Here is an 18,120-nt window from a genome sequence, read left to right on the forward strand (position 1 = left end):
TCCTTTTCAGAGAAAAGGACCACAGTCTGTTTCAGACTGATGATAGTGATCTACTGCTGTTTGCCCACAGTGGATTACAATTTCCTTTTGCAACCATTTGATAGCATTAGTGGGGCACAGATGTACAATAGCTGGTCCTACTGTGAATTCATGTTGTGCAGAAAAGAGGAGCTGGCAGTAGCTTCAAAGGTAAAAGAGGGTGAAACACATATTTGCAAAGCACAGAATATTTGGCAACTGAAAAAAAAATCAGACTGAATTCCACGGTATAATAAAAAAATGAGCACCTTCATTAGTGCTGCTGCAGCTTTGAGGCTCATGACAGCGACAGACTCTCGTTTGCGCCGTCGTGGCAGCCGGTTTAGGGCGGAGCGGGAGCTGGAAAAGGAGCAGAGGGAGGCGGTGCCGGGCGTGATGGGAGTTTGCGGGACACTGAAGCCGTCTACCTCTTCCACCATGCGGAAGGCACGACCCCGGGCCAGGGGGTCTACGATCTGCACGCACACACACACGCACACACACACACACACACACACAGTACGTACGGTGTTGGTTCACCACAGCTTGTTTTCATACTCAGTTGTCAAGTCAAATGCAACAGTGACACAGTGACAGAACGGGGAACAGTAGGACAGGGTTAGACTGATGTATCGGGAAGAAAGAAGCCTGTTTTTGAGATAAAAGTGCTGAATCAGATAATTAATATTTCACATTTGTTGTTTGGAAATTTTCAAGATCTAGTAATAGATATTATTTTCTATTGTTAACTTATTAGTGGCTGAGATTTGTCCACTACAAATTTACCCTCTACTACCAGCACTGCTTCCTGCATCAATCAATGGATGAGGACTACGCTTCTATATTTAATATATTTAAATATTTATCTTAGAAAATTCTCATATCATCAGACGTGGAAGAAGTACTCAGATCTAATACTTCAATAAAAGTAGCAAAACAGTGTAGCAATACTTACAAGTAAAAGACATGCATTACATTTTTTACTTAATTAAAAGTACCAGTACCATAAATAAAGCTACTTATTATGCAGAATGGCATACTTCAGAATAATGCAGTGGATTATAATTATTGATGTATTAATGTGTTTATCACTTTAATGTTGAAGTTTGTCAAGGTGGTTTATCTGCTGGTTAGTCTGGGAATTTTCCCCCCTCAATTGTTTTTTCTTGATCTATAATATAATTTATTTGTTGACTTTATTTTGTATTATTACACTAAATGTGCGAAGTAACTAACAAAAGTTTTATAATAAATGTAGAGGAGTAAAAAGTACAGTATTTTCCTCTGAATTGTGGTGGAGCAGGAGTATCAAGTAGCAGAAAATGGAAAGACTAAAGTAAAGTAAAAGTACCTCAAATTTGTGCTTGAGTAAATGCATTAAGTTAGTTTACTACATATCATACTCTTTTGTGGTTATGATATAACAAGCAAGGGAAAGCAACTGAATTTACATGTTAAAACAGGCATATTTTTGGGCTAATAGCACTTATGCTAGCACGCTACGAGCTAAAACAAAATTTATAGACAAAACTTAACATAAACCGGCTTTTAGAGGCTTATTTGCTTGAATGTACGGGTATTTCAAATGTCCACATAGTAGACCAATATGTCAGAATCAAATATTGAGCTGCCTGCTATCATTACATCGTATTTTATCAAGTTTTGGGGCCGCAAACACAAAACACAGCTGAGCTAAATTAGCAAGCTAACTAGCTAGCTACCTTCTATATTTAGAGAAGTTGTAACTGTAGCACTTTGTTTCATATTGTGCTGATAATATTTATTACCCAGTCAGATTGGTGAGAGTTAGCTACATACTGGTGATATATTGATCCGAACTGATTGGAATTTTAATGTAACACTTCATACAGATTAAAGTGTTGCGTACTGATATTATTGTCATCATTATTAACGGAACGGCAGTGGTTTTATTGTGTATATTGTGTAGCAGCATTGTGAGTTTCATGTGTGAGCTTTTTCCTCAAATAGCCATCAAATGAACCCGAGACAAGACGTCGAAGCACAGAGGTGAAGCAAGCAGCGGAAATCTAACGTGAACTAAAGGGAGAGTGCGAAAGAGCGAGGGAAATGTGACAGAGTTAAAGGTGAATTATTTTCCCGTCTCTTCCTCAGTCCCTCTCGGGCGCCCCGGGCGCTGGCCTACCCTCTGCATGCCATAGTGCTGGTGACTGGGGTGGTGGGGTGGGAGGTAGAGGGGAGGAGGGGTCTCAGTGCTGGCCAGGGAGAGGTTGTCCTGGCTGTGCAGCTCCATCTCCCGCATCACCTGTGCCTTGAGACCCCCGTAAAGATGGCTGCAGTGCTGCAGGCTCTTCCTCCTCCATCGCTGGGTGCTGTCGCTGTCTTTGCTCACCCCAAACCAGTCAGCTGTACCCCTGAGGAGAGGACGCACTCTGATTAGCAAATAAATATCCGACAGCAGTCAACAAGTATCCAATACTTTTAATAAAAGTGACTGAAAGGTTTTGGCTCATTAGTATTTTGCTCAAGATCTGAAGCAATCCTGTTGCATTAGGATGACCATTACTTAAGATACAGATTATCATAATTTAGAATAGCAGTTTTGCATGCTAACGTCAGAATGCTCGTGTAATGTTTACCACGCTCGTCATCTTAGTGCAGCGTGTTAGCATACGAACATGATTAGCACAAACACAAAGCACAGCTGAGGCGGATGGGAATGGCATTAGCTCTGCAGGTACTTCTGTCTTTGCCAGGGGCGATTTTGTGTGATTTAGGTAGCTATTAAAGTTGTTTTAAATAAAAAAAAACCCACACAAGTTTAAGTATAGGCTGTCTTGTCAGTTTCTTGCTCTAAGGCAACAACACTGCTTAATCTTCAAAAACATCTTGGTTTTTCAGCAAGTCATGACAATGGGCCGAGCACAAACCTTCAAGACAATTATCAACTATCATTGTCTATTCTGCTCTATCTTTGGCCATAATCTGCTTTAGCCTTCAGAGAATCCGAGTCTTCTTTGACAGATTGATACTCCTGATTAGCAGAACAATATGCTTATTAGTTGAACGATTGCAGCAGGTAGTTGGGGATTAGCAGGTAGGTTCATTGGTTCATTTGTTGATTTCTTGTCCAACAAGACACAGAGCATCTGGTTTCTCAGTCTTTAAATATGGAGCCTTACACTTTTTATTGGTACCTTAAACACTAAATAGAAAGCCAAAAGGCATAGTTTCATATAGTTTAAAAACAAATTAAAACTGCAATAAGGCAGACAGTCAGGACAGAAAATGAAAGACATGCGCGGGGCATGTAGGGTGAATGTAAACTGATCAAATATTGTACATTTGGCTGCAACAAGAAAGAAATTTAGCAAATTAGATTTATTTCAGTGGCACAAAGCAGCTTAAAATGTCCTCTGGATGGGGGTTAAGTGATTGGATAATGAAAAATGAGGACCACGATCAGCAGGTCAAGAGTTCTTGTGCAACATGTCAACATATCTGACTAAAAAATCCGCACAAATTTAGCTTCCCTCTAGCGTTTGCCTCTCCTGTATCTTTATCTTTCTGTATATGTGTGCAGCTGAGAGAGGCTGAAGGAAAAATACTGTCCTGATCCTGCAGCTGACGACCTGACTCACATGTGTGTTATTGTGTGCGTTCCCCATTTAAACTCAGTAAATGTGCGTTCGATGTGCGCATCCAGGTCCCTTTTCTGCCCTGAAACAGTGCCTGCATGCAGGGCTGCATGTTCAGGAGGGGGAGGCCACTTAGGGGAGGCTGTTTAAAGAGCAGCACGCTCAGTAATAAACACTCGAGCCTCATCATCAAGAAAGACGCCAGCTGGGGACGCCTTTTAAGGCTGCACAGGGGCAGGGAGGGAGTGGTGCAGCCCTGATTGTTGTCCCTTCAGAGAAGAATGTTTTAGAAAGAAGACAGGTTTGGTTTCAGACAGGGGCCTCCGTGAGCAGGGGGGTAAACAGAGACAGTGAGACAGAGGAGGAGAGGAGGTCAGAAAAGGTAAAAACTATATGGTAACTAATTACAGTTAAAGTTACAAGAATCTTCATTAAAAACAGATAACGATGAACATAACATCCGCTGACGGTAAAACCGATGCAAACACTCGCCCACATTGTGAATCAAAAACCTGTTTCAAGTGAGATGACGTTTGTTTGTGTGTGTTTGTTTAGATAAGCGGATATTTGTCTGCTTGCGCACATGCAGCAACAGGCATGCCGGTCAAATTCACCTACACACAACTGTAAATAAAATACTTCATGACGGGTTGACGACAGCACAAATCCATCACCCATTAGAGATTAAAGCGAGGCTGAGCCACATGAATTAGCTTTCATGTCCTGAAGGTAAGGCTGGTACATATGAAGCAGCAATCCACTGTACCGTAATTATAGGCTGAGACAGCATTCATTTCATCAGGGAGAAAAGGCCAAGGGGCAAGTCGTCAATCGAAATAAAATGCTATGACTGAACAAATAGAGAACAGAACAAATAGAGAGGATAAATATGAGGGTTGATAACAGCTATTGAGCTTTTTGATCGGATAAATCCGCCAACATGTGGGTTTTAGTCTTACTTCACAAACAGAAAACTAAGAGTAATTAAGCTGAGCAAAAACCTGCAAGCACCTTTTGTTGTTGTTGAAACGGGGTATTTTAGCGTCATGGTGATCTACGTGCTGTGTCACACTCTGACAAACAAACCGACAGAATGTCTTTTTCACAGAATAATTATCCAAAAGTAAAAGTCACGAAACGAAATGCTGGCTAGTGGTGACTTCAGCCCGAAACCGTCTGCATCAATCCATCAAACGCTGCAGTGAGACAGTGAGGGAACACAACTAACTGCATTTAATCAAACACCATACAGAAATACAGATTTGATGTCCTTCTGATTTCCAGTTCATGCTTCTTTATACTTCTACTACAATTTATTGAACAGGCAAAGGCAACTTTTTAGCTGCACATCATATCCAACAGCTGCAATTTCTGGTATTACGCACAAAAAACAGGATGCAAAAAAACACATTTTACACTATTGAACAACATAAAAAGCAGTTAAAAACAGCTCCACCTTGATCTGCTCCAACACTGCTTTTTAAAACCTTAACATACAGTTTAGGTCAGTGACAGGGACCGTTCTGCTGCATAAATACTTCTACGTTTGATACTTGAAGCACATTCTGCTGCTCTGTACTCTGTACTAATACTAGTATGTTCCTTTACTTGGAGAAAAGTATAGATGCAGGACTTTTGCTCTCAGAGTATTTAAATGCAGCACTATTGCTACTTTTACTTAAAGGGACAGTTTGACATTTTGGGTAATAGGCTAATCTGCTATACTGCCGAGCATTAAATGAGAAGACTAATACCACTCTGTCTTATCTTAGTCTTATCTTAAATAGTGGAAACAGGTGACACAGCTGGCTCTGTCCAAGTGCACCAAAATCCACCTACCAGCACATACACTTTGGTTTTTATATGGATAAAACACAGTTGTAGCATGTTAATTAGTGAGTTTAACAGCTGCTGGCTAGTTATTCCCCTGTCTTTATCTAACATAAGCAGTGACAGCTGTAGTAACAGCTGTAGCTTTATATTTCTCATACAGACAAGAGAGTGGTGTCAGTCTTCTCATCTACATATGTAAATAAGCGTATTCCCAAAATGTCAAACTATTCCTTTAAGTGTCTGACTACTTCCTTCCACGCTGTGAAAAGAAAGGGACAGCAGCTTTACATGTACTACGTGTAGATGTCAGCAATTAAAAGTTCAGTAAAACTCCACAATGAAAGCTATTAAAATATGAGCCACCAGCATCAGTTAAATTTGGTGCTTTATTTTAAGGAAACCTTTATGCCTACGCAATAAATGACAAACAAAGGCTTTAATCAGCTCATCCATCCTTTGACCACAGTCAGATTGACTCAAACTAACATATTTGTTCAGTGTCTTCTGCTTTGGTTTGCTCCACTGAAGCAGAACCACAGCAGACTCACCTGTCCAGAGAGCTCCAGGAGGGGTCCAGGGTCTGGGTCATACCTCAGGGGGGCAGGGACTGTGATGGAGCTGCATAGCCTCCATCACCAGCATCACTAACATACTGTCCCCGCTTACCCCCTGACCAGTACTAAACCCTGATCCGCTGAATGCAAACTGATCCTCTGCAGATCACACATACACTGTTCCATAAGGGGATTTCCTGCTATCCAGGCCAGCAGTACCTTGTAACACTCGCTGTTACGCAAAGAGAGGATGATCACCACATGTCCAGACTCCGTGTAACATCCCCGTCCCGCTCACTGAGCCCCCGGTTAATCAAAGGTTAGAGGCGCTGATCTCCTCGGTCTGCCGGGGAATCTGATCTCCACAATGAGCGTCCTGATGCTAGGAGATCCACAGAGGGCTCCCAGTCTTCCGCCAGCTGGACTCATTCAGCGCACTGACGAGCGGGAGGCTCTTAAATTTTCTGACCTTGGCGTCACCAGCACATAACACAAGTTTCCATATGACCGTATGTGCGCGAGGGAGTGTGTGAATGTGTCGGTCGCTGGCAGGCCTCCCAGGATCCCTCCTCGAGAGTTCGCGTAAAAGGATGTGACCTACTGGGCAAAGAACACAGCGGCTCTGGTCCTTGTCAAACTGAACGCCTCCCCCCATCCAGAGCCCCTACAATCTCTATTGATCTCTCTCTCTCTGGGTTCAGAGTAGTGTGTGTAATCACCAGCTCTCCATCTAACACACCAGTGCTCCACAGGAAATGGAAGATTAGAAGGAGGGAGAGAGGGGACATCATACACATTATGAGGGAGGAGAGACTAAGGGAGGGCACTGGGACATGCCTGGACATGACACACACACACACACACACACACACACACACATGCACACTCATTCACTGGAGTGGTAGCACCACAAAGGTTTAGCCTGAACCCCACCTTGCTTTGCAGTGGTAAATCCGTGCCAGCAGTTAAAAGAAGTCCAACTGAGCGTGTGAAGTTCAGCCCAAACGCCTCATTATGAGCATCAGTGTGACTGGGAGGTAAATTATTATCCGTGTGAATCTGTGGCCATGATCTGTCAAGAGTTAGCATGAGAAATGACTCACAGAGAGTTTTAGTCTTCCTGTAGATCAACAAACATCAGGGTGTCCTCCCAGTTACCCTCCAAGCTCCAAGTTCGCAGCAAATCACACAGTGACACACACTTTGTTTGAAGAGTAGAGATTTATCCCGTATTTATGCATTCTGAGGAGGACGCACCTCAGCTAACCTCCAACAAGTCGTGGACACACACACACACACACACACACACACACAAACTTCCCCTTCAGTCCCATTAATTCTCTCATAAACATCAAACGCATTAATTCTGTTTCTCTCTCACATACACAAATGAGGCTGGCAAACCTGGGCCTGATAAAGTTAAGACAGTACGACGCTCCTTTGAAGACTTAAGGTTTTAGTTTTAACTCCGTGTTCAAACATTTACATTGAGTTTAGTGCTGTGGGAGGGGCCGCTTTGATGTGGCCCACATGCTGCGTGAGGCACACAGGGAGTCTGCATGAGTAATTGTATTATTTTGTCTGCCTCGAACCATGTGGTTCTGCACGCCACCTGGGCTGATACTGATACACCGTGTGTGTCAGAGCTTATGCGCAGCCTTCATGTGTCAGGCATTGTTCAAAGCGTCACATCTGCAGCACAAAGACACAACAGAGGGCTAAAAGGCAAAACATCAAGACATCAAGGGAGGAAAAGTTAAAACAGTTTGTTAAAACAGTTTGTTTTTGTGTGTCGCCACATTTCTTTTGGGCTCGTGAAGAAACGGGCCTGTCTTCTCTGAAGGAATTCGTCTCCACCAACACCCAGAGTTGACATTACTGTAGCTGAAATTTTCAAAAATACTACTGCAGTGAAGATCTGTTTCATTTGTGCATAAAATATCTGAGAACGCATGGTCTGCTTTAAACCTGCGTTAACTCATTTTCATGGCCACTTGGGGGCAGCAGAAACAAGCTGTAAATGCTGTATTGACTAACAACCCTAAGATAAAAGACTTCATTTGGAGTCATGTTTCTGCCCACCTGACAGTTATTCACTCTCCTTTTAGCTCTGTTTTTGGTCTCCACCAACTCCAGAGGCAGATGTCCCATCTTTAATCCCACTAATCCAGCAGGAGGTAAAAGAGTCTGTGGCAGCTCCTTCTTGTGCTAGAGCCATTTTTAAGTTTTCAAACAATTTCTGCGTTACATTCAACAACATACTGGTTTGAATAGTACCAAATCTGGACACCTGCAATCACCTCCTTCCTCCCTCCTCCACCCCTCATGTACCTGATGATCTGTTTGGGTATAGATGAACGCCGTCGCGTCAGTATTTTGGGGATGCAGGACCGCCTTCTGACGGTCGACACCCTCCTGGGGCCCCTCTGGCCCTTGGGGGGAACCGTGTTGACCCGCTCAAAGCGCACCCTTTTCTCACTTTACACATGGCAGCATGTGGAGGAGAGGACAGGGAGGCAGAGACAGTAAATAAGGCAAAATCAAAGAAAAGGGAGGACAAGAGAGAAGAAAAGAGAGCAAGATTAATTCGCGTTAAATCAGAGAGGAGGGCGAAGCTTCAATTAGTTTTGTGAAAGATTTATTAGCGGAAAGGAATTATAAGAATTAGAAAGCACACGACAAGATGAAGGAAATTAGCAGCTGGAGAAAATCAGCAGAGAGGAAAGAAGAACGAAGCTCTTACGAATGTGTGTGTGTGTTTGTGTGTGTGTGTGTGTGTGTGTGTGTGTGTGTGTGTGTGTGTGTGCGTGCGTGTGTGTCTAACCTCTTGATGGACTGTGTGAAGGAGGGCAGTCTCTCCAGAGGTGGTCTGAGGTAGTTGTTGGATGTTTCCAAGGCAGCGATGCAGGTCTGAGGGTTTTCCCCCGGCATGCTGACACTGCGCAGGCGCTTCACCGGCTGTAACGCACACAAACACATGACAGCCTCGTTACAAAGTCTGTGACATACAAAAGCAAAAAGCTCTGTGAAAGTCTAATGGTGATCAGAGACTTCAACTGTTATCTCACAGTCCTCCTCGGTGTATAGAACTGGCTCACTTGTGGTCATGTGACATGAGTAAACTCAATCAGCTGAGGAGGACTGTGAGGTGTTGTTGAGAGCTCTGGAAGAAACTAGCAAGTGGACAATGGGTTAAGATTTGTTTGTTCATCATCATCATGCTCATACAATTGTGGTTACACACTGACTTCAACAGTTCCAGTAGTTGTTCTGCTCGTCTAAACTACTATTCTGAACATAGTACCATTGTTCTGACGTATTTGACTTGTGTGTTTCTACCTGGGTGAGTGCGGGCGTGTCGTCCGGCGTCAGCTGGATGGTCGGGATGTCCAGTTTGAGCCATGGCGGCTTTTTCCTCTGCAGGCTGCTGTTCCTGCTGCCCGGCTCAGCCATGCTCGCTAGCTCCCCCTACGCCTGCCAGCTGGACGACACAACCAGAGGAAATGGGTTTGTAGGACAAAGCGTGCAGTCGAAATATGTTCACAGACACATGACATAAAAAAAATCCAACTGTCAAAAGCCCAGACTGAGTAGGCTCGGTCAAGTGATTACAGACACTGGACAGAATATGGACAAAATCAACAGCAATCCATGTCTCTGCTTGGTGTGAGCTCAGACAGATGCAGCGTGGAGGCAAATGTTTGGAGCCGCCTGATCCAAATATTTACAGCTTCTGGTCTCCCAGACGCTCTCAGCATCTTCTCCAAATAACCTGCATCATGAGGCAGAGCGCCACCATCAACACTGAACTCACTCAACTCGGTGGACCAGGTGATTTGTGCCTAATGATCCTCAATCCAGTTTCATTCTCCAACTACCTGTCTTCCAGGTGGCCATCACATGTATATGACACAAAAATCTGTATGTACACCAGACTGGTAAAAACATTTGACGCTTTGACATGACAGCAGGAATGAGGCAGTCAGGGTGAGCAGCTGATTCGCATAAGATGCAAATCGAGATGCAAATCGAGCCAATAGGCTGTGACTCAATAAAAACATATCGTTAAACTTTTGAACAGCTTGCTATTGTGATATGCAACGCTGTGTATTCACAAAGGAGGCTTTATTTAATTAGTCGATAATGTTCAAAGTGAAAATTTAGCCAAATATTAATATCTCACCTTAATTTAACAGAACAGCAGGAGAAGATTCTGTACAGTATGTTTGGTATCAACAATCAGAATCACGTCCGCTTTGATTGATATAGAACAATCTCATGTTTCTCCTGTGGCAGCCCACCTCAAAACTTTCCTGCTCCAGGTGAGGCTCGAACTCACAACCTCGGCATTACTCTGCTGGTTACTGTCTTATAAGTACCGCGCGCTGACCGATTGCGCCACTGGAGCCTCTGTATTGCAGACAATGAGCAGCGCTTTCAAAGGGCAGGAGTGCAGTTGTGCTCCATCACCACACGATGGTGCTAGGCCTCTCATAGGTGAGGCTCTCCTCTTATACTCAGGCACGCACATGGCCTCAGTGAGCAGAGGCAGGCAGGACAGAAAGGGTGAGGGGTCCGGCCACCTACTAGCAGACAGCGTCAGACAGAGAAAGCCAGATAGATCGAACAACAGAGCTCCACAAACAGAGGGGAAGCCACAGAATAGTGAGCCAAAGCCGCCACTTATCCTGCTGGTGCTAGTTAATGGGTTTATGGGTGAAGGAAGGCATCTGGAGAGTGAAAGGAGTTTTCCTGCTTAACTGTGGAAGGTCTATGGGAATAAATGAGACGTCTCTCCGTCTCTATGAAAGCCACTGAGTCAGTGATGGCAGTTTTTATAGTGGTGCCTATATATAAATGATTAAAATTGATTATATAAATGATTTAATTAATGTGTTAAAATACTAAGATACAGCTGGATGTCTCCGGCAAAAAGTCAGCATCCGTGTAGAAGAGTTTGTCCTCGTATTGCATTGAGGAGCGAGTTAGTCCCAGTATCACAAAAAGGAGCAACATAAGGCTGCTTTTATTCTAAAGTAACGCTGCTTAGCTCGGTTACTTTCAAACTTTCACTTTTAACCTTAGAAGATAAAGGCTTTTAGGATGAAACAAACCTTCAGTTAGTCCCACATTAGTCACTAAAGTAACACTATCTCAGATAACGAGTTTTAAATCTGATAAACAGCCCCACGAACAACACTTTTGCATGTGGAGAAGCCCATGTGTGTAGAAACAAACCCTGGTCCACAGTCAACAACATGTATTACCAAACAGATAGATTGCATGTATCAGAACATGGTTGTTTCCATGGATGGCAGTGCTGGTATGAAGGCTCTGAAGTTTGACTACTTCAATGATTCATCTCTAAGCGAACTCCTTAAACTACAGTCTCATAAATGAAGTCAGAGTTGTATCAACACCCCACTGACACAGTCTCAATAAATACTACTCCAATGAGCGTTTGAGTTATTTCATCCAAACCTGCCACTCTGTGCAGCCTGATCAAATACTGCAGTTTTTAGGCCAAATACAATACAGTCGAAAAATCTGTTAACACTATATCAGCAGATTTTTTTTTTCTATACACATACCATACAGATGCATTGTCAATAAGGATGCCTTGAAAGATGTACTGAGTGACATTTCAAGACATGTATACTGATACCAATATATCAGCAATAAGCTAATTCTGGCTGATCTATCGGCTTTGTCCATTTAGGCTGCAAGACAAATGATTAATATAGCAAACTGGGTAAATTCTTCCTCTTATTAGGCATATTAAGCAAAGAAATAATGGTCTTTCTGTCCTAAAGGCCTGTTGCTGAGGTGAATAAAGGTCTTCACTGGTATCTTAATAGCATGTCTGCTTCTCTCTGTCGTCTGTCTACACACTTGGTCTCTTCCAAATTTATTTCCCCCGTTCACTCTACTAAAACGCCATTTAATGTGAAAAAATGTCTCTTGGGCCAAGAGGAAGTCATTGAGCAGGAGTGGAGGGGCTATTACTGGATAATAGGACATCTGCACGGGGCTGTGGCGAGACGTAATGAGCGACCACCGATGAAGGGCTCCTGTAGACCTCAGCTGTGAATCATCATTCTGCGATTCACTGCTGCGAGTGAAATTACAGGCCCGCCTCCACTGCCATGAAGCCTTTAGCCGAACAATAAGCTTCTCTGCTGTGCGTGCTGCTGGAGACGACATACAAACTTCTGGCCAAAGCTGAGTCGAACGAGCTGAAAGGCATTCAACGCAAGCAGCTGGAGGACTTCTCCATTCAAAACGTCAACACACTAAAAAGCAGTCACAGGTGCACAAAGTACCGAAGGGGAAAACCCCCCCTTGGATTCTCTTACTTGTCAAATACACTCAGTTTGAGTGCACACTTTACACTAAATGGCATCATTCTCATTTCTGGTGCATCTGCTCTCACATAAACCACCGCGTCTCTTAAGATTGTGGTCTACTACATTTCCCAGGAGGCCGTGCGGCAGTGCCAGTGGAACAGGTGTGAACTTGTGGCTCTCAGTAAAAGGTGGGCGCCTGGACAAATAAAGAGTGTGATTACTCAGCCGCAGAAGGGAGCAGTAGCGCAACAAGAGCACGTGTTCCCATGCAGTTCAGCAAAGCTGTGAAACACATCGCGGCTTGTTCCATCACATACTGATCGACTGAGGTTACAGGGGGTGTGGATGTTTGGATTTCTCTCGCCTACAATGGTACTGACACAGCACGGCGGCTTAATTTAGATTTAGATTTTCATGCTGGATCGCTTTTTTGTCAAAGTAGACAAACGTTTTAGCTTCCAGCCTCACTTTCTGTATATAAGAGCTGTAACTCCCCAGCATAAGAAGTCGTGTAAGAGGTGTTTAATACACACAATGGATCTCGTTGGACCAGACTGACATATCTCAACAATTAATGAATGGATTAACATGAAACTGTCTCTTGTGATCCCCTGAGATTTTACTAGATATTGATGCCCAGAGGATGAATCCCTTGACTTTTCCTGCAGCACTGTTATGAAGTTTTGAGGGAAATGTCCAGACAACTGTTTGGTGGCTTGTCATGAATAATGTCTCAATAACAATTAAACGGGTCGCTGTGAAGCGCAGACCTCCTTGGTGCCGAGAGGATGAATCTTAATAACTCTGATGCTACCTCAGCTTTTCCTCTAGCGTAACACATGGCATTCCCATCAGCCTCAGACTTTGTGTGTGATGAATGATCAAATGCTAACATGCTAAGCTAAGACAGTGCACTGCAACGCACTGCTGTGCCTGAGTGCAGCTTCAGAGATGCGCCAACATGGCTGCAGTCTTGTTTTATGCCATCAGAATGATTTGAAAGATTATAGATGCGATAATGACATCAAAATAATAGAGTGGCTTTAAGCTCTGCGCCCTGACGAGGCTTGAACCTGAATTACCCGTTTTTAGGATGCATATGTAGATAAACTCTATATAATGTTTAAATATACACATGCAGCAAAAGGCAGGTTGACTTCTTCTTATCCCTTTTTGCCCGTGTCAGTGTTTTGGTCTCTCTGTGGTCACATGTGGAAGCCTGCGCGTTCCCTTACGGTCACAGAGGATAAACACACCCCTGCAAATAGAAACCTCCACCAGAGCGATCCATAACCACATCCTTTGCTTATTCTGCGGCGGCGACGCTCAGTGTGTGTTTGTGCGCAGGAGCACGGACGCTCTCAGATGAACGCACACAGTAAAAGCATGAATATGCACACACACTCTCATGCGCACAGCATGTAAACACTCACTTCGCAGCCCTCGCTTCAGTCTCCCACGTCAGGTTTTTGCAGTTCTCCATGCAGCTAAAGAAGAAACGCAGCGTGGTCCAAACCCAGTCTGCCCGTTTTCCATCTCGTTTGCAGCATCCACCATTTGTCACTCCATGATCATGATCTGTTTTTTTTTTCTCTAGTTGGGTTTTCATGACAGGCAGATTAAGGGCTGTAATCCCCGTTCTGTACACCACATGACATCGCCCTGCTGTCAGGCTACACAGGACCCGATTGGACGGCGACATCGCTGCCATGGTGTCATCAGCACCCAGCAGGAAGTGGCATCTCTGATACCAAGGTATTTCTTCTCAAAGTGGAAGAAGTGAAAGTAAGTGTGATGATAAAAACGTCTCACTGGGATGTCTAATACTGGCCTTTAACGTACTTAAACAAATCACATTTTTATTCTACTTGGGTTGAAATTTTGAGAACAGAAGATTTGAAAATTGTCACGCACATTAATACACATGAACACTTCAGTCAGTTCAAAGGGGTTTAAAGAATCAAAAGAATTTCTCATTTTGATGTGAATTTCCCGACTGTCCGGGCCGACAACAAAGCACTCCAGGATAACTGTAGGCTCATTCACTGCAGCTATGTCGAGCGATAGCTGCTTCCTTCGGAGATTTATCGCAGGAAATGTGCATCTTCTGCGCTGCAGCCCGATGTGCCTATAGGGGACTGCAGCAGAGCAGCAGCGTAATTGGATCCTTTTTACATAGGGTGACATTTCCTGACATGCCGAGACAGAATAAAACAAAGGCATCTCCTCAACACCCGAGCAAGTCCCGACACTGCTCCCTGATTCTGGTCTTTGAGGCCAAGGCAATCAGTCACTGTGGCATGGAAACTCACTGTGACTGCATGCCAATAAGATTTAATATTCAATTGATGTCAAAGCAGTCCAAAAGCTAATCTCTGCCCTGTGTCCTTTTATTCTCTAAAGCTCTCCCCTCCCCCTCTCATTCTTTCTGTCTTCTACTCTCGTTTCTGCCGACACTCATTGACTCTGCTGCTTAACTTTTCATTCACTGCCAGAATGACGATTAACAAAGATTTTGCAAGGTGATATCAATATTTTGGATGCAGCCTATATTATTTTATGGTGTAGAAATAAATCAAACCATTTCACTACTTATTCCTCAAAAGTCAGTGTAAAAGCCAACCAGATAACAAGCTGCAGTTTTTACTCTCCGGCTCTCCGTCCCCTCTCAGGACAGCCAGTCAAGACAGCTGTTGGTCCACAGCGCACATTTGCAGGTCATACTTCATCAAAGCTGAACACAAGGTGCGACGAGGCCTCAACACTTTGATGACATACTTTGTGGAAAAGCCAGACAAAAACAACATTCTGATAAAAACCGCTAGAATTCTTCGGTTGGGTGAGGCTGGGTTCATTGAAGCTTTTACAGATTTCTCTGTCCAAAGCTATTTAGTCAAACATGCATAATGTTGGCATCGAGCAACGACAGCTGCCAAAGTCTGTTCATTACTGAAAAGTCTATCTTGGCCCTTTATGAGCCTGAATGAGTCAGAAAAACCTCGGTTACTTTGGCTGCATTTGTGCAAGTCAGATAAATGCCGAAATTTCACATCCAAACACATACTTATTTTTATTTGGCAGGTAAATGTTATGTTGGGCGAAGAGTCAAGCTCTTTTCTTTGCTGTCTTAGAGGAAGGTGCTCTAAAACTCAATTACCAGTGCACGTCCAAGCTAATTGGTCGGGGACTCAGCGGCAGATTAATGCTCGGACAGTCAAGGTAGGTTTGAACTTCATTACTGGCATTGTTCTGCTCTAAAAGGCACCACAACCTGCCCAACAGCACCGCTGGGTCCGTTTTAAATTTTGGGTTAATCCAGTTTTTTCAGGACGGTGCTTTCAGAAATTGTGGTCACAGGAACAGACCGACTGCAGCCTACTTTACATCAGGAACTCATTTGGGCATAAAGAAGTACATCTAAATCTTCACTTTTGGGGGGGAACGATGCATTTATCTGATCCTACAGATCTTTTTCTGCACGAAAATCCCCTATAAGCTTCTACGGAAACGTACATCTCTATTTTACTCTCCATCATCCTGTTTGCTCCGGTGCACCAAAGCACGAGCGGGTCACATAGATTAACTGTGAGTTACGCTGTGTGCTTTAACCCCCCCCCCTCTTCCCATAGGACCACGTATGCTCTGAGCTCTCATCTGTGCCAGATGTTACAGCCATAACACAGCGGGCCACTTCCTGTCTGTCGCATGAGTGTGTGTGTGCAAGCAGATGCTGCCTCTACAAACAAACACTAACAAACGGTTAAACATCTGCAACAACGGGAGCAGCACGTCACTTATGGAAATTGCCATCCTTTTATGATGTCATCACCTGTTTCCTGTAGTCACTCAAACATCATCTACAGAGAAAAGTGCAGGTCAATTCAATCGGGCGTCTAATGTTTGATTCTATTTACCTGGAGCCATAGCGGGAAAGAGAGGATGGTAAAAAGGCACTGAGGGTCCTGATTCAACTAACACCAACGTGTAGTTAAAAGGTATTCTCCTACAGCCACTGGCAGACTCTCACTTGGGGTCAGAATGAGTTGAAGCCATTTGTCTAAACGCTGCTTAGATTTGTCTTGTGGCGTTTGTCTTTCATCTTGTTACCACAGATTACGCAAGTGCGAGAGGTTCATTAGTCAGTCAGCCGCTGTGATGTTATGCCCCCGCTCAGAGCGGTGTGCAGGGGCGCTGACATGAGTCTTTACCCGCTTAACACGGGTACAAAACCACACACAGGAAGCAGCTATTTAAAGCTGCTGTATATGCATCATTTTTATACATGACTGAAGACACTGTCGAATGCGACACCTCGGGATAATCAATTCAAAACAGACAAACAGCAGTCAGGCTGATTTCTAGCTGGTACAAGCCGGTGTCTTTGTCACTGCTCATGTTTCTTCAAATTCAGACCATATTTCCTCAAAGCCCCTCTTCCCTCCTGTCACAAAAAGGCCTTTGAACCCTTGCATCCCACTTCCTGGGGACGCTTGGTTTTCTCATTCACTTTACTGAAGAGGATGAACATTTTCAAAGCGTTTTTTTCCATCTGCTTTTCAATCCTTACACCATCTGCCATTGTGAGAAACTCTCAGAAGCTTTCGAATCCATTTTAGTAGAAAACCAGTGCCCGCACGCCATTCTGCACAACAGTCTCCCTCTGTGCCACAACGGAGGTATGACTTTGTTAACAGTAATTATGAATGCAGTGTTTTACTGACGTTAAAATACTATATAAAGGCTGCAAGAAAACAAGAATAAAATGCTGGGTGCTGTTAGGTGCTGCTACGTCACAACTGGTCAGAGTGTCGCACATAGGCTGAGATCAGTTCTCACCTTCACGGCACTTGTGCAACAATCATCTCGTACAGAGATCAGTAATTGTGCAAGATGTGTGTATTGCCAAAGAGCGAGAATTAAAAAGAACAAAGATTGGCTTTGTGGTCGATCAGTGACTCCTCATGTCACAATGTGGCTCCACTGCAGGTAGGAAATGCATCACATTGCTACAAAGAGTCCTCGTACCTACACTCCCTTGCACATGCCCCCGTCTCAAACCTGCACTGGCCCCCAAAAATACATACATCTAAAAAATTTTACCAGCATTTCTGTTCTCTGAAATGAACTCTTCTCAACGCTAAGATGTTCACATGAATTTGAAAGCAACCCACACTCCTAATTAGCTGTTCATTTGCTGTGCTTCAACTGCCTCGCTTTAGTAACAAGTGAACAGTGTCGGGCGTTGCAGTCGCATTTTATGACGTCAATAAGCAGCCTGATGTTTATCCAGAACTTTTCCATCCGCAGTGATGAATCAAGAAATATTCCCCATGTTGCTTCTGAGATGGTTTGGAGTCGTAATTATCAATGCAGCACACTTCATCGTCTTTTAAGTTAGCACAGAGAACAACAATAGGAAAGTTACAGTCCCAGTGCATTATCCAGCTGCAAGCAAACATTTCATGGTTCCAGTTTGTCAAATGTGCAATTTTGCAGCTTCGCCTTCTCTTACATCACAATAAATTCAATATCTTACGGTTTTGGTCGTACAAAAAAAGGCATTTGATGTCATGCTCTTGTGCTCTAGGAAACAGAGATGGACTTTTTCCTGACTTTCTGATGTTTTACAGACCAAACAATCAAGAAAATAATTGGCAGATTAACCCATAACGAAAATAATCAGTCGTTGCAGCCCTAAAAACACGCTTTTTGAAATCTGGGTGGACTCAATGCAAAGTTATACTGAAGAAA

General features: G+C 43.7%; 1 protein-coding gene and 1 non-coding gene across 3 annotated transcripts in view; both read right to left on the minus strand.

Annotated features, from left to right (window-relative positions):
- Window positions 1–18,120, minus strand: part of rhbdf1b (rhomboid 5 homolog 1b (Drosophila)) — a 36,026-nt gene that overhangs the window by 7,840 nt on the left and 10,066 nt on the right. The window contains exons 2-5 of one of the 2 annotated variants that reach the window (XM_041962820.1): window positions 9,362–9,503; window positions 8,847–8,980; window positions 2,183–2,411; window positions 288–494 (exon numbers count right to left, since the gene is read on the minus strand). In XM_041962820.1, the coding sequence (XP_041818754.1) occupies window positions 288–494; window positions 2,183–2,411; window positions 8,847–8,980; window positions 9,362–9,475 (684 nt within the window). In that variant the 5' untranslated portion in view covers window positions 9,476–9,503. The remainder of the gene's footprint in view (window positions 1–287; window positions 495–2,182; window positions 2,412–8,846; window positions 8,981–9,361; window positions 9,504–18,120) is intronic. The other variant, XM_041962821.1, reaches the window with a different exon arrangement.
- Window positions 10,337–10,430, minus strand: trnai-uau. Its single transcript has 2 exons — window positions 10,393–10,430; window positions 10,337–10,372 (listed from the first exon to the last, which is right to left on the minus strand). It is a non-coding gene; the product is annotated as a tRNA-Ile (tRNA).

This window comes from Chelmon rostratus, chromosome 21 (genome assembly GCF_017976325.1).
Source record: "Chelmon rostratus isolate fCheRos1 chromosome 21, fCheRos1.pri, whole genome shotgun sequence".
Taxonomy (NCBI): domain Eukaryota; kingdom Metazoa; phylum Chordata; class Actinopteri; order Chaetodontiformes; family Chaetodontidae; genus Chelmon; species Chelmon rostratus.